Consider the following 15,078-nt stretch of genomic DNA (forward strand, 5'->3'; position numbering starts at 1 on the left):
AGACAGACGGGAAGGAGGAGATGAGGGGCCGAAGGCTGGGGAAGCACTCAAGCAAGCAACAAAGGGCCAGAGGAGCCAGACTATTGGAGGCCTCAAGACTCGTCACGCCTGTCTCTACCTATAATGCAGATACATCACAATATGGTCAGATGTTTAACTGATCACACCGATGATGGCCAGAAATTCCTGTACCATCAAGTCTGCTGCAGTACACGGTATCCATGACGAGGGTGGCCACAAGGAACGCGCTGGCTCGGCCTGTATTTGGTCACCACTGGCAGAGAGGGACCTGTGATCTTGGCAATGGAACTGGAACCCCCTGGCCTCCACATGGACTGTGACTCAGGGAAGAGTTCTTTTCTGTGCCTAACGGAGGGGGCGGCACAGGTAGAGTTGGTCAGTGCGACCACATGGTGGCATCGGGAAGAAAATACAAAGAAGTCTATCTAGCAACAGGTGTAATGATGAGTATACACACAAAAAATTACTTCTGACATATAAAACATGTTTATGTTTATTCGCATTTTTTCAGGCAACTCTGGAGTTCTTCTCTCTGGGTCTAATGACAGACCCAACGGGATGGACACAATCTGTGACCAACCACATCCCCAAGGCATCCATTCCTTGGGTGGTCACCTTCATTTATGCTCTAATCCTGGATGTCTCATCAGTTGTTGCTCTTCTAGTCTCCCTCAGTCTCAACACCCCTCTCAGAACCCAACCCCTGACCTCTGCTTACTACCACCTGTCATAAAACACTCTGTGGTTTTGTTTTTAAGTACACTCTATCCCCGACTTGGGGTTCAAACTCATGACCCTGAGAGTAAGAGTGGCACGTTCCACCCACTGAGCTGGCCAGGTGCCCCTAGAATGTTCTGTTTCTATAGCCAACTCAAGAAAGCAACACATACTTGCAGTTGGCTCGTAATAATCACCCGGTTCCAACATATAGAAACCAATTACAATAAGACCTTAAAAACCTCAATCTTCTCACCAGAGTTTCCTGGACAGCTGGCTGCAGTGAGTAACGGTGCGGAGGTTCTGATGGTAAGTTTCTACCCTATCTCACGCCATGCGAGAGCGTCTGGGCCAAAGCCGCCAGACTGACCTGGATATTGGCTCAGAGTCGGCGTGAGCTCACCAATGATCACTGCTGCTCGTAACACCATAAATACAAGGGTCAAAAAAGGGCACATGGAGTTGTAGGGCGGGGAATTTGTTAAGTCCGGGACCCTACTCCACCACAAAGATGGCGTGATGTCCCCCACTGGTGACAAAGCAAGCAAGACCCAACCCAATGCTCCCACAGACCTCTCCAGAAACTACTGTGCAACCAGGCAGCTGGAACTGGCCCACTCCCTCGGAAGCTCCCCCTTCCACTTGGCGGGGAGAGGGGGCCCAGGATACCAGTTACTGCCTCCCAGAAGCACGTCTCTTATGTTACTAGCACTGAAACACACACACGGCCCTTCTATCTGCAAGTTCACAGTAAAAAAGTGCCTGATACAGTCTTGGTATTTCTGAATCCTAAAGCGTTTTTAAATAGATTTGGGGAGCAGTTTTAGGTTTGCAGAGAAACTGAGCAGAAAGTACGGCTCCAGTTTACCTCAACACCTGCCTCCTGGTTTCCCTGGTTAACATCCTGTATCCCGCAGCACGTCCGTCACAACCCATGAGGCGGTAGTCAGGCGTTATCATTCCTTCAAGTCCATAGTGTACACTGGTGCTGTGCATTCTACAGATTTTGACAAATGTTGAAGGTTTTCTCCCCTTTACAGTACGTGCTGAGGTGCGATGAATCACCTGCCTTACCTCGAGAGAACATTGTAAAAGGAAGTCTCCTAGGATTATAACGTAAATCATTTGCTTCTTTTGAATGATTCATGGTTTCAAAGCCTGTCCCCTCCCCACCCCATAGCCCACAAACACATTCAACTCTGATTATCTGGAAGCCAACTGTTCACCACTCCCAAACCTCTAGAGCGGCCCCGACCTTGAAAAGAGTCTGGAGAAATGACAGGACCACGGAACAAAAAGTAAGAAAAACAGCCTCTGAAATGATAGCTGATGTGTTGGAATGAGTCAGTCTGTTGATAACTCGGGCTGGAGAGGTTTACAAAAACAGCTTTGGTAGCAGAACGCGGGGCAGCGGAAGAGCAGCGGCATCAGGAGACAGAAAAGCCGAGGAAGAAGAAACCGGGGAGAGGAAGACGGGGCGGGCCGGACGCAGTGGCACGCAGGAGCGACAGCTGGACACTAGCCGGACAGCGTGATGGCAGTGAAACCGACCGCCAGCTAGACGCACGCAACAGTGACCTGGACGGTTTTCCAAGGAGCGAGGGAGGAAGGGACAAGGTGCGTCTCAGTACTCTGGCCCCGAAACTGCCTAATTCTTCTTCCATCTCAATCTGTCAATGGGAAGGCAACGTTTAACATACTAAAAGCTTTTCACACGAGCGTGGAAAGATGGCACTCCTTCCACCCATGGAAAATGCCTTCCGAAACCTTTTCGAAGGCTCAAGGGACAGGGTTTCTTTATTCCTGTCTATCGATGATGTACAGACACTAGCTAGAGGTATAAATATATAGACAGGCAAAATATTTTCTAGTGCGAAGCAACATTCAAATTATTTCATCTGTCCTGCTCTTGGGGGATGTGACAGAGCACATGGTAACTACTTCAGAAGAACACGGCCACTCTTCTGTTTTTATCAGCATCATTTCCCTCTGGGCTGGAATCTAAGCTTACAAAGCAGCTCTCACACGAAAGCACATTAGTGGTTGCCTGGCGATGGGGGCAGAGGGTAGAATGTAAGGGCCGAAGGAGCACAAGGAAAGTTTTGGGAGAATGATAAAAATATCCTACCTCCTGCTGGTGGCAGTGGCTTCACGGGCGCATACGTCTGCCCAAGCTCAACAAAGCGCACGCCTTAAGTGGATGCACTTGACAGTCCATAATGATAAGCAATGAAGTGGATTTTAAATAATCTCGATCATTCTACAGCGTACATATGCACCACATAATGATGTGGTACCCTTTACACAATTGTGGTACCCTCTATGCAATTTGATTATTCCTTAATAAAGTAGGGAAAACATTTGATATTAAAAAGGGGGCCCTAGGGGCACCTGGGTGGCTCAGTGGGTTAAAGCCTCTGCTTTCGGCTCGGGTCATGATCCCAGGGTCTTGGGATCGAGCCCTGAATCAGGCTCTCTGCTCAGCAGGGAACCTGCTTCCTCCTCTCTCTCTGCTTGCTTCTCTGCCTACTTGTGATCTCTGTCAAATAAATAAATAAAATCTTAAAAAGGGGTGGGGGTCTAACAAGGGCAGACAGCTTTAGCTGTAGAAGCAAGTATAAACATTCACCTCCTATTAGGTACACGGCTGCCTGGTTTCTTTCCTTCGCGTGGTTCGCTGTGCTTACCACATTGCAAAATTCCTTCCCACGTCCTTCCTTAAAAGATGCAGGGCTTTTTTGTAGCCTAGAAGGGAAGCTCCCAGGATTTAAATATTTGAACTGATCCTGGAATCTGGAGATGCAGAATCATTGACAAGGAACTTAGTGTCCCTTTAGCTTCCAGAAGCTACCTGGCTGAGGAACTGATCATTTTAGGAATTTGAGACTACAGTTATTTATAGGCTGTTTCTTAGAAGCTGCTGAAAAACATAAAATTGTGTTAATTCAAATCTGTGAATCTACTACCATGGCTTACTGATGCAGAAATGTCTGGACTTTATGGCTCCTGTGTGTGTGCTTGTGTATACTTTGTGGTCTCTAAGAGACCTGTGGGGAGGGGAGAACACCTGTTACTTCCCTTCACCTGGCCACATATAGTGCACATGATGGATTAGGCCTGGGCAGATGCTAGCCATCAGCTTCAAAAACAAGAATGCAAAACCAAGCTTCGATGTCTTCCTAGTAAATCACGCATTTCCAATGTGACATGAATCAAGCAGTCTTACCCACACCCTAAAACTGAAAGTAACAAGTCTTAGTCCAATATAGAAATTTAGTTTTGTCCCAGCCTCATCAAAAGCACCTTGCTGATAAAACCTCTGTAACTCCCAGCTAGCATTTTCTTAGTATTGAGAAATAAATGTAAACCCTTGTGGCTATTACAAAGTCTTGTGATTACAGAGCGTATGGTGAACGTTTCCTGGCTTGGAATATATGTAAGACCCACAGAGTTTATGTCGGTAAAGAAAATATGAATTCGGGCACCTGGGTGGCCCAGGGGGTTAATGCCTCAGCTCAGGTCATGATCTCAGGGTCCTGGGATCGAGTCCCACATCAGGCTATTTGCTCAGCAGGGAGCCTGCTTCCCCCGGCCCGTCTCTCTGCCTACTTGCTATCTCTCTCTGTCAAATAAATAAATAAAATCTTTAAATAAAAGAAAATATGAATTCTACAAGCACTGAAGTGCTGACAGCAGACTTACTTTGATTGTTCTTTTTCTAGGTTTCGCCGCATTTAAAAACCAGTACACATGTATCTTCTGTGCATTTTATATCTATGGCTGTTCAAAAATGAAGCCCTAGCAGATCTCGCTGGTTTAAATACAGAAGAAAACCCATTTTCCGAAGAGAGAGCCGGTGTACTCCAGGACGCCGGGAAGCGCCGTTTGCACCCCGATAACGTGCGCAGTCATTAGCAGGCGGCAATGAGAAGCAAGAGCAAAACCTACTTAAGAACACACCCCTAGGCAAGGGTTCAATTTTCTAATTTGTTCAAATGGTAAGCCCTTGGCAATGAGTATCCGATCCATATTCATTATCTCACGGAGCTGCCGCTTCGCTGGGGTCTGGGCCTTAGACAGGGAGGAGGTGGTGTTTGCAGGTTTCCGTGTCTACGCAGCAGGCGTGATCTCTACGCAGAGTGTGTGCTTAATGCTCGTCCACCAGGGAGGTTTCTCTACCCAGTGGCACCGGCTCTCTTTATCCCACGCCTGCTCTGGGGAGCCGCTTCCCTGCCCGGCCCGGGGTTGGGGGAACCCTAACACTGTCAAGTGGGGTCAGCGGAAGACTCGGCGGCAGACGAGCGGAACGATGTGGCTATACCCAGAGCCCAGTAAAAGGCAAGTGGGGAGAGTCTGCTGGGCTGAAAAGAGAGTGACCCCAAGAGTAACAGAGACACACAGACAAAGGAGATGCAGAAAGAGGGAGCTACAGGAAGAAAGGAAGCAGGGTAGGCGAGGAAAGGGAGGGAAGCTTGTGGATGGTTTTCCCAGGACCACATTACAACTCCTCTGTGGGTCGGTGTTAATGACGCCACACGGCCAGCATCTGCTATGATTTTAACTTCCTACCTAAGTCAAAGCAGATGCCACCTTTATTTTTTAAATAGATTTTGATGTATTTGACAGGGAGAGATGGAACGCAAGCAGGGGGAGCGGGAGAGGGAGAAGCAGGTTTCGTGCCAAGCAGGGAGCCCGATGCGGGGCTCGATCCCAGGACCCTGGGATCATGACCTGAGTGGAAGGCAGACGCTTAATGACTGAGCCACCCAGGTGCCCCAGACACAATCTTTAAAATTTCCTTCCTAACAGACATCCCATTTTACAAAGAAAAAGAATACATTCATGCAACAATAGCCCCGTGGTCTTCCAGACTATCATGCAGAAAGACTCTCAAAAAGTCAATTTTCACTTCTGCGACTATAGATAGGCAGCTTTGACATTTGGTACTTGCCCCGTAGGCCAGGGGAAATTAAATGGAGAGCTAGATGCAAGAAAGAGGTTCCCCACCACTAATGCTCAATTTCAATAAAGCAAACAAGAGGACAAATTCCTATAAAGCTTCCAGCTGATTTTTTTTTTTTTTTTTTTTTTTTTTTTGGTGAGGAGTTTTTTTTTTTTTAAGTTATCTCCACGCCTAGTGTGGGGCTCGAACTCACAACCCTGAGATCAAGCTTGGTAGGCTCTACGGACTGCGTCAGCCAGGCGCCCCTACTCCCAGTTGTTCTGATCATTTTCTGAAGTTGGGAAATACTTGGCCTTTTTGGTATCCTTTTGTATAGTTAACATACTTCCACCATAAAAGTCTTCTTTTGAGGGACAGGCCACCAAAGTTTGTGACTGTAAAGAGTTTTTATTTAGGAAATAAAAACTTAACTCTGTACGCAGGACCTAAAACTTCAAACTAGAACCCCATTAACACGTTATATTTTTATATCTGGAAGCAGATGCTCCACACCTCTTTGTGCCTCAGTTTACTTATCCATAAAATGAAGGCGAATGGGTCTTGACAGCCCTTTCTAGCGTGGGAATGCCATGGCTCAAGTTGGAGGAGGAGAAATTTAAAGGAGCTTATGTGATCCTTCTCTAACTCCCCGGCACGGCTCCCATCTCACTCCCATGACCATGACTTCTCTCTAGAGAAGTAACAGTAACTCAAAATCTTTTAGTAAAGTTTTTTTAAAAAAATAGTTTAGGCTATGTTTGTAAGTTGGAGACTTTGCAGTTGGACTCCCTCGAGCGTATCATTAAAAAAAACCACTACATTTTAAAAACAATACAAAACGCTGTCACTAATTTCTGGGCAGTGGGTTATAACCAATTTTTCTATTCTTTTTTAGGGTTTTCTGTGTTTTTCTGAACTTCCCTACAATGAAAGAGTACCAGTACTGTCATTAAAAAGTTGGATTTTTGAAAGGGATTAGTGCATTCTTGCAAGTTTTATCAGATCTCCCAAGTCTACTCTAAAATCATGAAGGGGGGGTACAAAATCCCTATCACAATGCGTGCCCACGCTCAGGGGCTGATTGCCGCAGCCTGAGTCATGACATTATTATTATAATCAGAATCTATGGTTCCCAGACCTCTGTGGAAATCAAAACATGCATTTTATCTAAATAACATTCCCCCCCCCCAGCATCCTGGCCCTTGAGAATCATGGTTAAAATTCCTTTCCAATTTAAAGTAAATGAAATGAAACATGAAGTCCTCCTTCTACACACACACACACACACACACACACAACCCCCCCCAAAAAAACTGCTTGCCAGACAAATGATTGCTATTGGGCTGTTTTTTTTCCCCTCTTGTTATGCTCGAAAACACAACACATCAAAAGTTAAAATAAATATTTAGCTGTCAAAACAAAACACACCCCCCATATGGAAAACACAAGTATGAGTTTGATGACGTTTATTATAAAAACAACTTCCACAGCATAAACAAATGTTTAAATTGTTTAAAAAGATGACAAAACCAGATGATGTCATTACTAAGTTCTACATGACAGTCCCATGAAAGGTAGCAGGTGCACCACAGAAAGAATATGAACACCACCAGCTAACTTCCAGGGTCATGGTCATCAAAACAGTGTTCGAAAAATTCAAGTCAGGGGTGCCTGGGTGGCTCAGTGGGTTAAGCCGCTGCCTTCGGCTCAGGTCATGATCCCAGGGTCCTGGGATCGAGTCCCGCATCTGGCTCTCTGCTCAGCAGGGAGCCTGCTTCCCTCTCTCTCTCTCTGCCTGCCTCTCCATCTACTTGTGATCTCTCTCTGTCAAATAAATAAATAAAATCTTAAAAAAAAAAAGAAAAATTCAAGCCAGACAGCAAATGAATTTCTCCAAAATGACAATTACAGGCTTAGTTCGGGTAGATCCCTAGAACAAATTTGCTGCTGAACTCATTTCTCATTAGTGGAGGAAAGTGCAGTGATTCGGCTCCCCATTCTCTTCCTGGATACAATCCATCATCTATGACACGTTACCTCTGAAGCCTCTTTTTATCCAGGACCAGTAACTCACCTTCGTGCAGCATGCTCAGCTCACCACCCCCCCCTTCACTGACCCCAAGATTCAGAAAGCAGCAAGGCACCGGTGCAGCAAGGCACCGGGGCTTAGTCATGGGACTTACCTTCAAATCCCAACCACTGGTTGTGCAATCTTAGACAAGCTACTTCGCTAGCCTCATCAGTGAAATGCACATCGCTACTTTGCAGAGTTGCCAGGAGGATCAAATTACACAATGGGTGTAAATTCAGCAGAGCGTAATTTCTAGAACTATAGCAGGCCTTCAAGGAATGTCAGTTCCCTTTCTCCCCCTACTCCTGGCCATTTACTTCCAAGTATGATCAAATTTAACGTTCATGATTTTAATTACTCTCAAGCAAGCTCAATGGTATATAGGGCATGCAGTAATTTTAATTTGGTTAAGTAAAATTTTGAATGGAGCACGCCACGAGGGAGATGGTACAATAAGGTTGTGCTCAAAAACCATGAACTTCTGAAGAGTAAGATGATCTTAACATTGATGTCTGCTTCCACCCCTGACCAGCTGTACAACCTAAAGCAAGTCCCTTTGCATTCTGAGCCTGGTTCTTCATGTATAAGATGAAAAGAATATAGAATGTATACAAAGGCCCAGCACAGCGCAAGTGCCATACATGGTAGCTCTTACTGGTCTTTTAATTATTCAGGTCGATGTATTGGGACTAGTCACTTTTAAGACTAGTAGGGTGAGCTCAGCCAACATTAAATGTCATGTCAAGACGCTGTTACTGCTTTCTACTCTGCCTGAAATTACATTTTACTGCCTCTTGTAGAGGGAATTCTACCAACCTCAGTACGACTGACATTCTGGGCCAGGTAATTCTTTGGTGTGGGGGTTGCCCTGGGTGACACAGACTGCTGAGGCCGAATCCTTGGTCTCTACCCACTAGACACCAGCAGGTGCCGCATCCCAATTCACGACAGCCAAAAATGTCTCCAGACATTGTACAGGGTCCCATAGGGGGCCAAAATGCCCCAGTTAAAAACCACTGGTCTAACACTATCCACAAACAGCGCAATGCACAAGGATCTTGGGAGGCAGCCCTGCAGGAGGGCGAAGGTTTACCAGACCTACTGTTCAGTATCATCCCCTCTTCTGTGTTCCAACGTCCATTATCCATAACTCAAAGTTGACCACAGAAGAATAATTCTGCTTGGCCCCATTTGCTGTTTGAAGATGACTTTAAGTCACAGGAAGGAATGCTGGCCTAGCCACTATCTCCTCACGGCTCCATGAAGTGACATAAAATGCTGACCTTAAAGAGCAGAAGTCTATGTCCTAAGCACTTCATGTCAAACGTATCTTTTTTTTTTTTTTAACGCCATAGGCCTTAAGACCCTTAAAACTTGTAAACCAGGTGCTTGGGTGGCTCAGTAGGTTAAGCATCTGCCTTCCGCTCCGGTCATGATCTCGGGGTCCTGGGATTGAGCCCCACATCAGGCTCTCTGCTCAGTGGGGTCTGCTTCTCCCTCTCCCTCTGCCCCTTCCCTGCTTGTGCTCGCCCTCTCATTCTCTCAAATAAATAAATAAAATCTTTTTTTAGAAAGATGACTTATGAACCAAATTATTACCCAAACTGAAAAAGTACATCTTCGTCAGGAAGGTGTGGTACTATTTATACAATGAATATTTCCCTGGCAAGAAACGGCTCCACTGTGCGTACCGCAGAAGCATGCTTAATGTGTATAAAGTGCTATGTTAATGCCCAAAAGACCCTGCACACCCCTTGATTGTTCACAACAAATTCATGGTCTGTTTTTCATTCTAATAACTGCCCCAGAAGGCGGGAACCATTTCTTATCCACCATGTATCCCTGGATCTCGTGCAGAGCCTCCAACCCAGGCGGCAACTCAGTAAATGTTTGTTGAATAAATAAATGGTCATATATTCTGCTTAATTAAGTACTCTGTTGACAACGGGAAAAAAAAGAACCTTTCTTTGCTCTCATCCAACAGGAGCTGAAAGAAAAGATCTTTTTAGGAGAAAATAATTACAGTCTACTCCCTTTTACCCCAAATCCAAACAACTGGAAAGTTCAATTAACCAAAAAAAAATTTTGTAGGCAAAAGTTGGGGAAAGCAGCCAAAGAGATAAGGCCTAAAGTTCAAGCAAGCACAAACATTTGTTCAGCTCCCAATGTCGCTGGCACCAGAGGGGGAAAAAGGGAGGGGTGTAGGGCAGAAGGGAACCAGGAGGTGGAGAGCAGGAAAGCAGGGATCAGCCTCTGACGGTTGCTTCCATTCCTTCAACAAACTGTTTTCTTTTTTTATTGTCAAAACTTTAGGGGTGAGAATCAAATTTCTTTTTTTTAAAAAAGATTTTATTTATTTATTTTACAGAGAGAGAGAGAGAAAGAGATCACAAGTAAGCAGAGAAACAGGCAGAGAGAGAGGGGGAAGCAGTCTCCCTGACTAGCAGAGAGCCTGATGCGGGACTCGATCCCAGAACCCTGAGATCATGACCTGAGCCAAAGGCAGAGGCTTAACCCACTGAGCCACCCAAGTGTCCCAGAGGGTCAAATTTCTACTGCAAAGACTTGATTTGCCAATTATTCTTCAAATGGCTATACGCAAAAATCTTCAAGACTGTTTAGAATGATTCTTGATCATTCTTTCATTAATTTCTGAAATTTCTTCATCTTTTTTCCTCCTCCAGTCCTGCAGGGCAAACAACAGGTTCTCGAAAAGCTGGCTAAAGACATCCATTTATTCCTTTTCTCTGGAGAAACTGTAAGCCCCCTCCACCCATCAAAATGCTTCCCTCTGTAAAAGATTTTACCATTCTTAGCATTCTATTCCTACGAGAGAAAACAATCAGACTTAAATTATATTTTTAAATGCACAAGTTTTAGATTGTTGCCTGTATACAGAACGTGTATCAGAGTAACATTAGAAATGGTGCACTTAAAAAAAGAGAGAAAGAAATGGTGCACTTAATAATGCTTTTTTAAACGCATTTTCATCAGTCTCTGAGAGGAGAATCTCTATTTCCACTTAAAACATTTTCAGTTTTGCATTTCCAGTAAACAAAATAATTACTTAAGTGGTCCATTCATTTAGTAGATACTAAATTAGCTCCAATACACTGGTATCATACCAGAGGAATCTTACACAAATTTTTTTGAAAATTTCACTCAAAAATCTAGACTTGGTTGAAAATTTAAAAAAACCACAGAAATTCAATATGGGCATGGAAACAGAATTCTAAAAACCATATATGGTTACAGATCCTATATGGTAGTCTTTGATACAAACTTATTGCAAGGCAATATGAACAAATCATGGCCTATCTGACCAATTTCCCCTTGCATAAAGATTATACTTGCTCTTAAAAATGTTAAATAACCATTTTTAAAGACTGAAGGTAAAGACTAGATTGGAACCTTATGTAGCCAAAATGGGAAGGCACATATAGCCTCACCACATTAAAGGCAGATGCCTTTTTAGTATGCACCCTTCTTAAGCAAATATGAGCATGAGTTTCCGAAGGCAAAGCTACCATCCCAGAAGCCCTTGCTTCTTCAGTGTAAAGAATGGGGAGGGTTCTGTTCCCGAAGAGGAGTTGGGGAGGGAAAGGCTTTGCACAATTCCAAGGGAACTTATAGTTGAAACTTATGCTATTTTGTAAATGTTCACATTTCCAAGGAACAACATCAAATTTACATTAAAACTGTCTTAATCAAGATAACGAAAAAAATTATTCCTACTGCTCTATAGGCTTGCCATAGATTTGATAACCGAGGGAAGAATTACAGGCAATTACAAAATGATGGCTCCAATTAGGAAAACTGGATCTATTCCAAATTTAAATCATAGGGGGGCTCAGATAATCCCGATGGAATAATTTAAACGAATATAGGGGACTTTCAGCAAAAACGTACATTTATTCCATTTCTATTTCGTCCAAAAGCCAAGCCAAAAAGAAAAAAAAATGTCAAGCAAAATGCTAACACGACGTATCTCTTGCCCTTCAGGAAATTAAAAAACCAAACCCGGAGTCCCCTATATAAACCTCGTTCTCTTTTCTTTTCCCAAGGGGTCTTCCTAGCACAGGGTTTTTATTGTAAAGGGCAATTCAAACAAACCTGAGAAACTCGCACAGTCCCCAGTGCAGAAAATAATATAGCACTGAACACGAACCACACACATTCTTCCCTTGCTCATTTGCAAACCTCTACCTAGTCCTGGACGGCTGGGAAGAGGCCACCAGTAACGGAAGAGAAAGAGAAGGAATGGAAGAGAATGGAAAAACTTCGAAAGCACAAACCTCTCTCCCAGAACCTAGAACAGACAGCACCTTGTAGGGATTTCACGCTTTCGAAACGGAAAGGTCACACCCTGCAGTTTTGAAAATCCACCTTCTAAGGCTCAACCCACGTGACAGAACGTTCCTCTGGCTTCTTCTCTAGGTTCCACGCTGGAGCTGAAATCTCCCACTCTCCCCACCCCCATTCACCCACCCCCGCCATCCCCTCAGTAAGAAGAACCGCTGCGGACCCTCCCCGCCCCCCTCACTCTCTCTGCACCCCACCCCCAGCTCCTCCAACTGCCCCCCCAGCATCCCCGTCGAGAAAAGCCCGACTAGCCCGCTCACCTCCACGCCCGCTCGTCCCCACCCCAGTCCTCCTCGTTGTGCGAAGCCGGGCAGGTCCCCCCTCGCTCCCGCCCCATCCCCGCCACCCCGGAGGTGCATGCCCCGGGAGGGGGGCCCCGCCTCGCCCCGCGCCCCCCAGCCATCCTGGCGGAGAACACCAATGGGTGCCCCCACCTCACCCCGCCCCCACCGCCCTCCAGTCTCGAGAGGAAAACCAGGGGCCCCTTCCCCTCCCCCCTCCCCACTCCTCACCATTCCGCGGAGAAAGCACCGGGAGACCCCCCCCTCCCGGCACGCCCGCTCCCCCGCCCCCGCGCCACTCCCTCCCCAGTCGCTCCCCTTCCCCACGCCCGCCACCGGGGTGGCCGAGGCACGCACCCGAGGGACCCCCCGGCCCCCACCCGGGCCGGGCGGCCGAAGCCCCAGGCCGCAGGTACCCGCCGCGGCAGGCCGGGCGGCCCGGGCGGCGGCGGGGCTGGAGGGCGGCCGCTCCCCCGGGCTGCGGGGCCGGCGGGCGGGAGGCGCACACGCACGCACACGCGGGGAGAAAGCGGGCTTACTGCCTGGCGATGCTCGCCCGCGCAGCTGTCTCGGCGGCGGCCGCTGCCTGCACCGAGGCCGAGGCGCAGCGGCGGCGGCGGCGTCGGCGGCGGCTGCGGACTGAGCCCCCTGGGCCGGGCGCTGGATGTAGGGCGCGGGAGGGGCGCGAGAGGAGGGGCGCGCGGGGGAGGCGGGGAGGGGGCGGGCGCGCGCGCGTGGGGGCGGGGCGCGGCGCGCGCCTGCCAGGGCTCTGCCGGCCGGGGCTGCGGGGCGCGGCGCGCGCGGGAGCCGGCCCGGCAGGGGGCGGGGGCGCCACGCACCCCGCGCGGGCACGTGCCCCCGCCTTGGGAGCGGCCGGGCTGCTGGCGCGGCGCGAGCACGCGGGGAAGGAGGCTGCGGGAAGGCGGGGACGAGCGTCCCCCTCCTCCCCCGCCAAGGGGCGTCTCTGGTCTGGAGACCGAGGGGAGGGCAGGCGGGCGGGGGGCGCTCGGTCCCCCCCCCCCTCGCGCTGCAGCCCTCGAGGCCGGCGGGGAGTCACGAGTCACTGCAGGCAGCCGCGGCCAGGGCAGGGGAGGTGGGAGCAACAAAGAGAGTCCAGCGAAGGTGGCCTCACCGGCGGCCTCCGCTAACCTGCGCACTCCCTGCAAAGCGGTCGGGGTCCAGGGTGCGCCCCATTTCGGCCGCAGACTGCGGAACCCCGTGGGTAGGAACGCTGTGGGAGGATCCACCGGCGACCCTTCCGCTTAGTAACAAGCTGGTGGGAGCGAAAGGAGCTCCATGCATACGCCTAATGCCACCATCCATCCAGAAGGCTTTTTACATCACCCAGAAAAGCACTGATGGCTAAGCGGCACGTGTCTACTCCTTCACTGGACATTTGGTTTCCTGCGCCCTCACCACGTGCCAAGCCTAGTGCCAGGTGCTGGGGATACAGCGGAGAGTCATACGAAGCACCATCCGCCCTGCCCTGGGAAGCTTGCAATCTAGAGTGGGGAGACAGATGAAAAAGAAGGGAGAAAATAATCAGATTTGGGCTAAGGTCTGTGCAGGAAAAGAAGAGGTTGCAAAATGGGTGGTTGGGAGAGGAAGGAGGAGGTGACGTTTAAGTCGAGCCCTGGAAGTTCTCACAGAAGCAACCATAGAAATAGCCAAGGAAGAGCCTTCCAGAAAGAGGGAGCAGATGTGTGAAGGCCAGAAGGAGGGGGCAGATCTTGATGCCTTGGAATTAAGAGGTGGTGACTGATCGGCACCAGCAGAGCCCGGGAGAGAAGCATAATATAAAGCTGGACAGGACAGGCTGGCAGGGACCAGATTTTGCACTGTGTGCTAGGCCATGGGCAGACTATTTTATTCCAAAAACAATGGGAGGCCGTTGAATGAATGGCTTTATCCCAGGGCATGACATGTTCTCATTTATATTTCTTTTACATTTCTTTTCCTCTTGGAATAATTGTGAATTCACATACATTTGTAAGCACTTATACAGAGAGATGCTACGTACAGCTTATCCCACTGCAGAACTATCGTACAAGATCACAACCACAATATTGACATTAGTGCAATATACCAATCTTACTCAGATTTCCCTGGTTTTACTGGTACTCATGGGTGTGTGTGTTTAATTCATACAATTTTATCACCTTTAAGCGCATGTATCCACCACCACCATCAAAATGCAAAACAGTCCCCATCAATACAAGAATCCATCCTGTTCCTCGTTCATGGCCACACCCACTGCCCTAGACCCCAAGTTCTTCCCTGCTGGTGACCATTTGCCGATTTGCAGATTTGCCCTCCATTTCTATACTTTTGTTATTTCTAGAATGTTATGTAAATGAACCCTACATCTATAACCTCTGGGGATTGGCTTTTTTCCTCCCCATCTGCTTAATTCTCTTGAGCTTCATCCAAATTGTTGCATGTATCCATAGCTCTTTCTTTTTTACTGCTGACTAGTATTCCTGGTCTGATTTATATTTTTAAAAAGATCGCCTTGGTTTTGGACTTGATGGAGCTGAATGAAAGAGGAAATTGGAACTCAAGTGGAGACAGCGTAGTGTAGATAATTGTCTTGAGAACTTTCACTGTAAAAGAGGAACAGAAGTCCAGTGGAATAGGAGAGACAAGCATGGAGCAGAGAAGGTTCCCTTCTCTCTTTTGACTTT

General features: G+C 47.7%; 2 protein-coding genes across 3 annotated transcripts in view; both read right to left on the bottom strand.

Annotated features, from left to right (window-relative positions):
* Positions 1-13,070, bottom strand: part of FHL1 (four and a half LIM domains 1) — a 62,742-nt gene extending 49,672 nt beyond the window's left edge. The window contains exon 1 of one of the 2 annotated variants that reach the window (XM_045068206.1): positions 12,934-13,070. The gene's annotated coding sequence lies outside the window, so the exon portion shown is untranslated. The remainder of the gene's footprint in view (positions 1-12,933) is intronic. The other variant, XM_045068205.1, reaches the window with a different exon arrangement.
* The window catches only part of LOC123388467 (basic proline-rich protein-like), a 48,262-nt gene extending 34,674 nt beyond the window's left edge, over positions 1-13,588 (bottom strand). The window contains exons 1-2 of the mRNA XM_045068084.1: positions 13,527-13,588; positions 12,775-13,363 (exon numbers count right to left, since the gene is read on the bottom strand). Of these exons, the coding sequence (XP_044924019.1) occupies positions 12,775-13,363; positions 13,527-13,588 (651 nt within the window). The remainder of the gene's footprint in view (positions 1-12,774; positions 13,364-13,526) is intronic.
* Positions 13,589-15,078: the final 1,490 nt, after the last annotated feature.

This window comes from Mustela putorius, unplaced genomic scaffold (assembly GCF_011764305.1).
Source record: "Mustela putorius furo isolate JIRA1106 unplaced genomic scaffold, ASM1176430v1.1 tig00003899_pilon_pilon_pilon, whole genome shotgun sequence".
NCBI classification, from domain to species: Eukaryota; Metazoa; Chordata; class Mammalia; order Carnivora; family Mustelidae; genus Mustela; species Mustela putorius.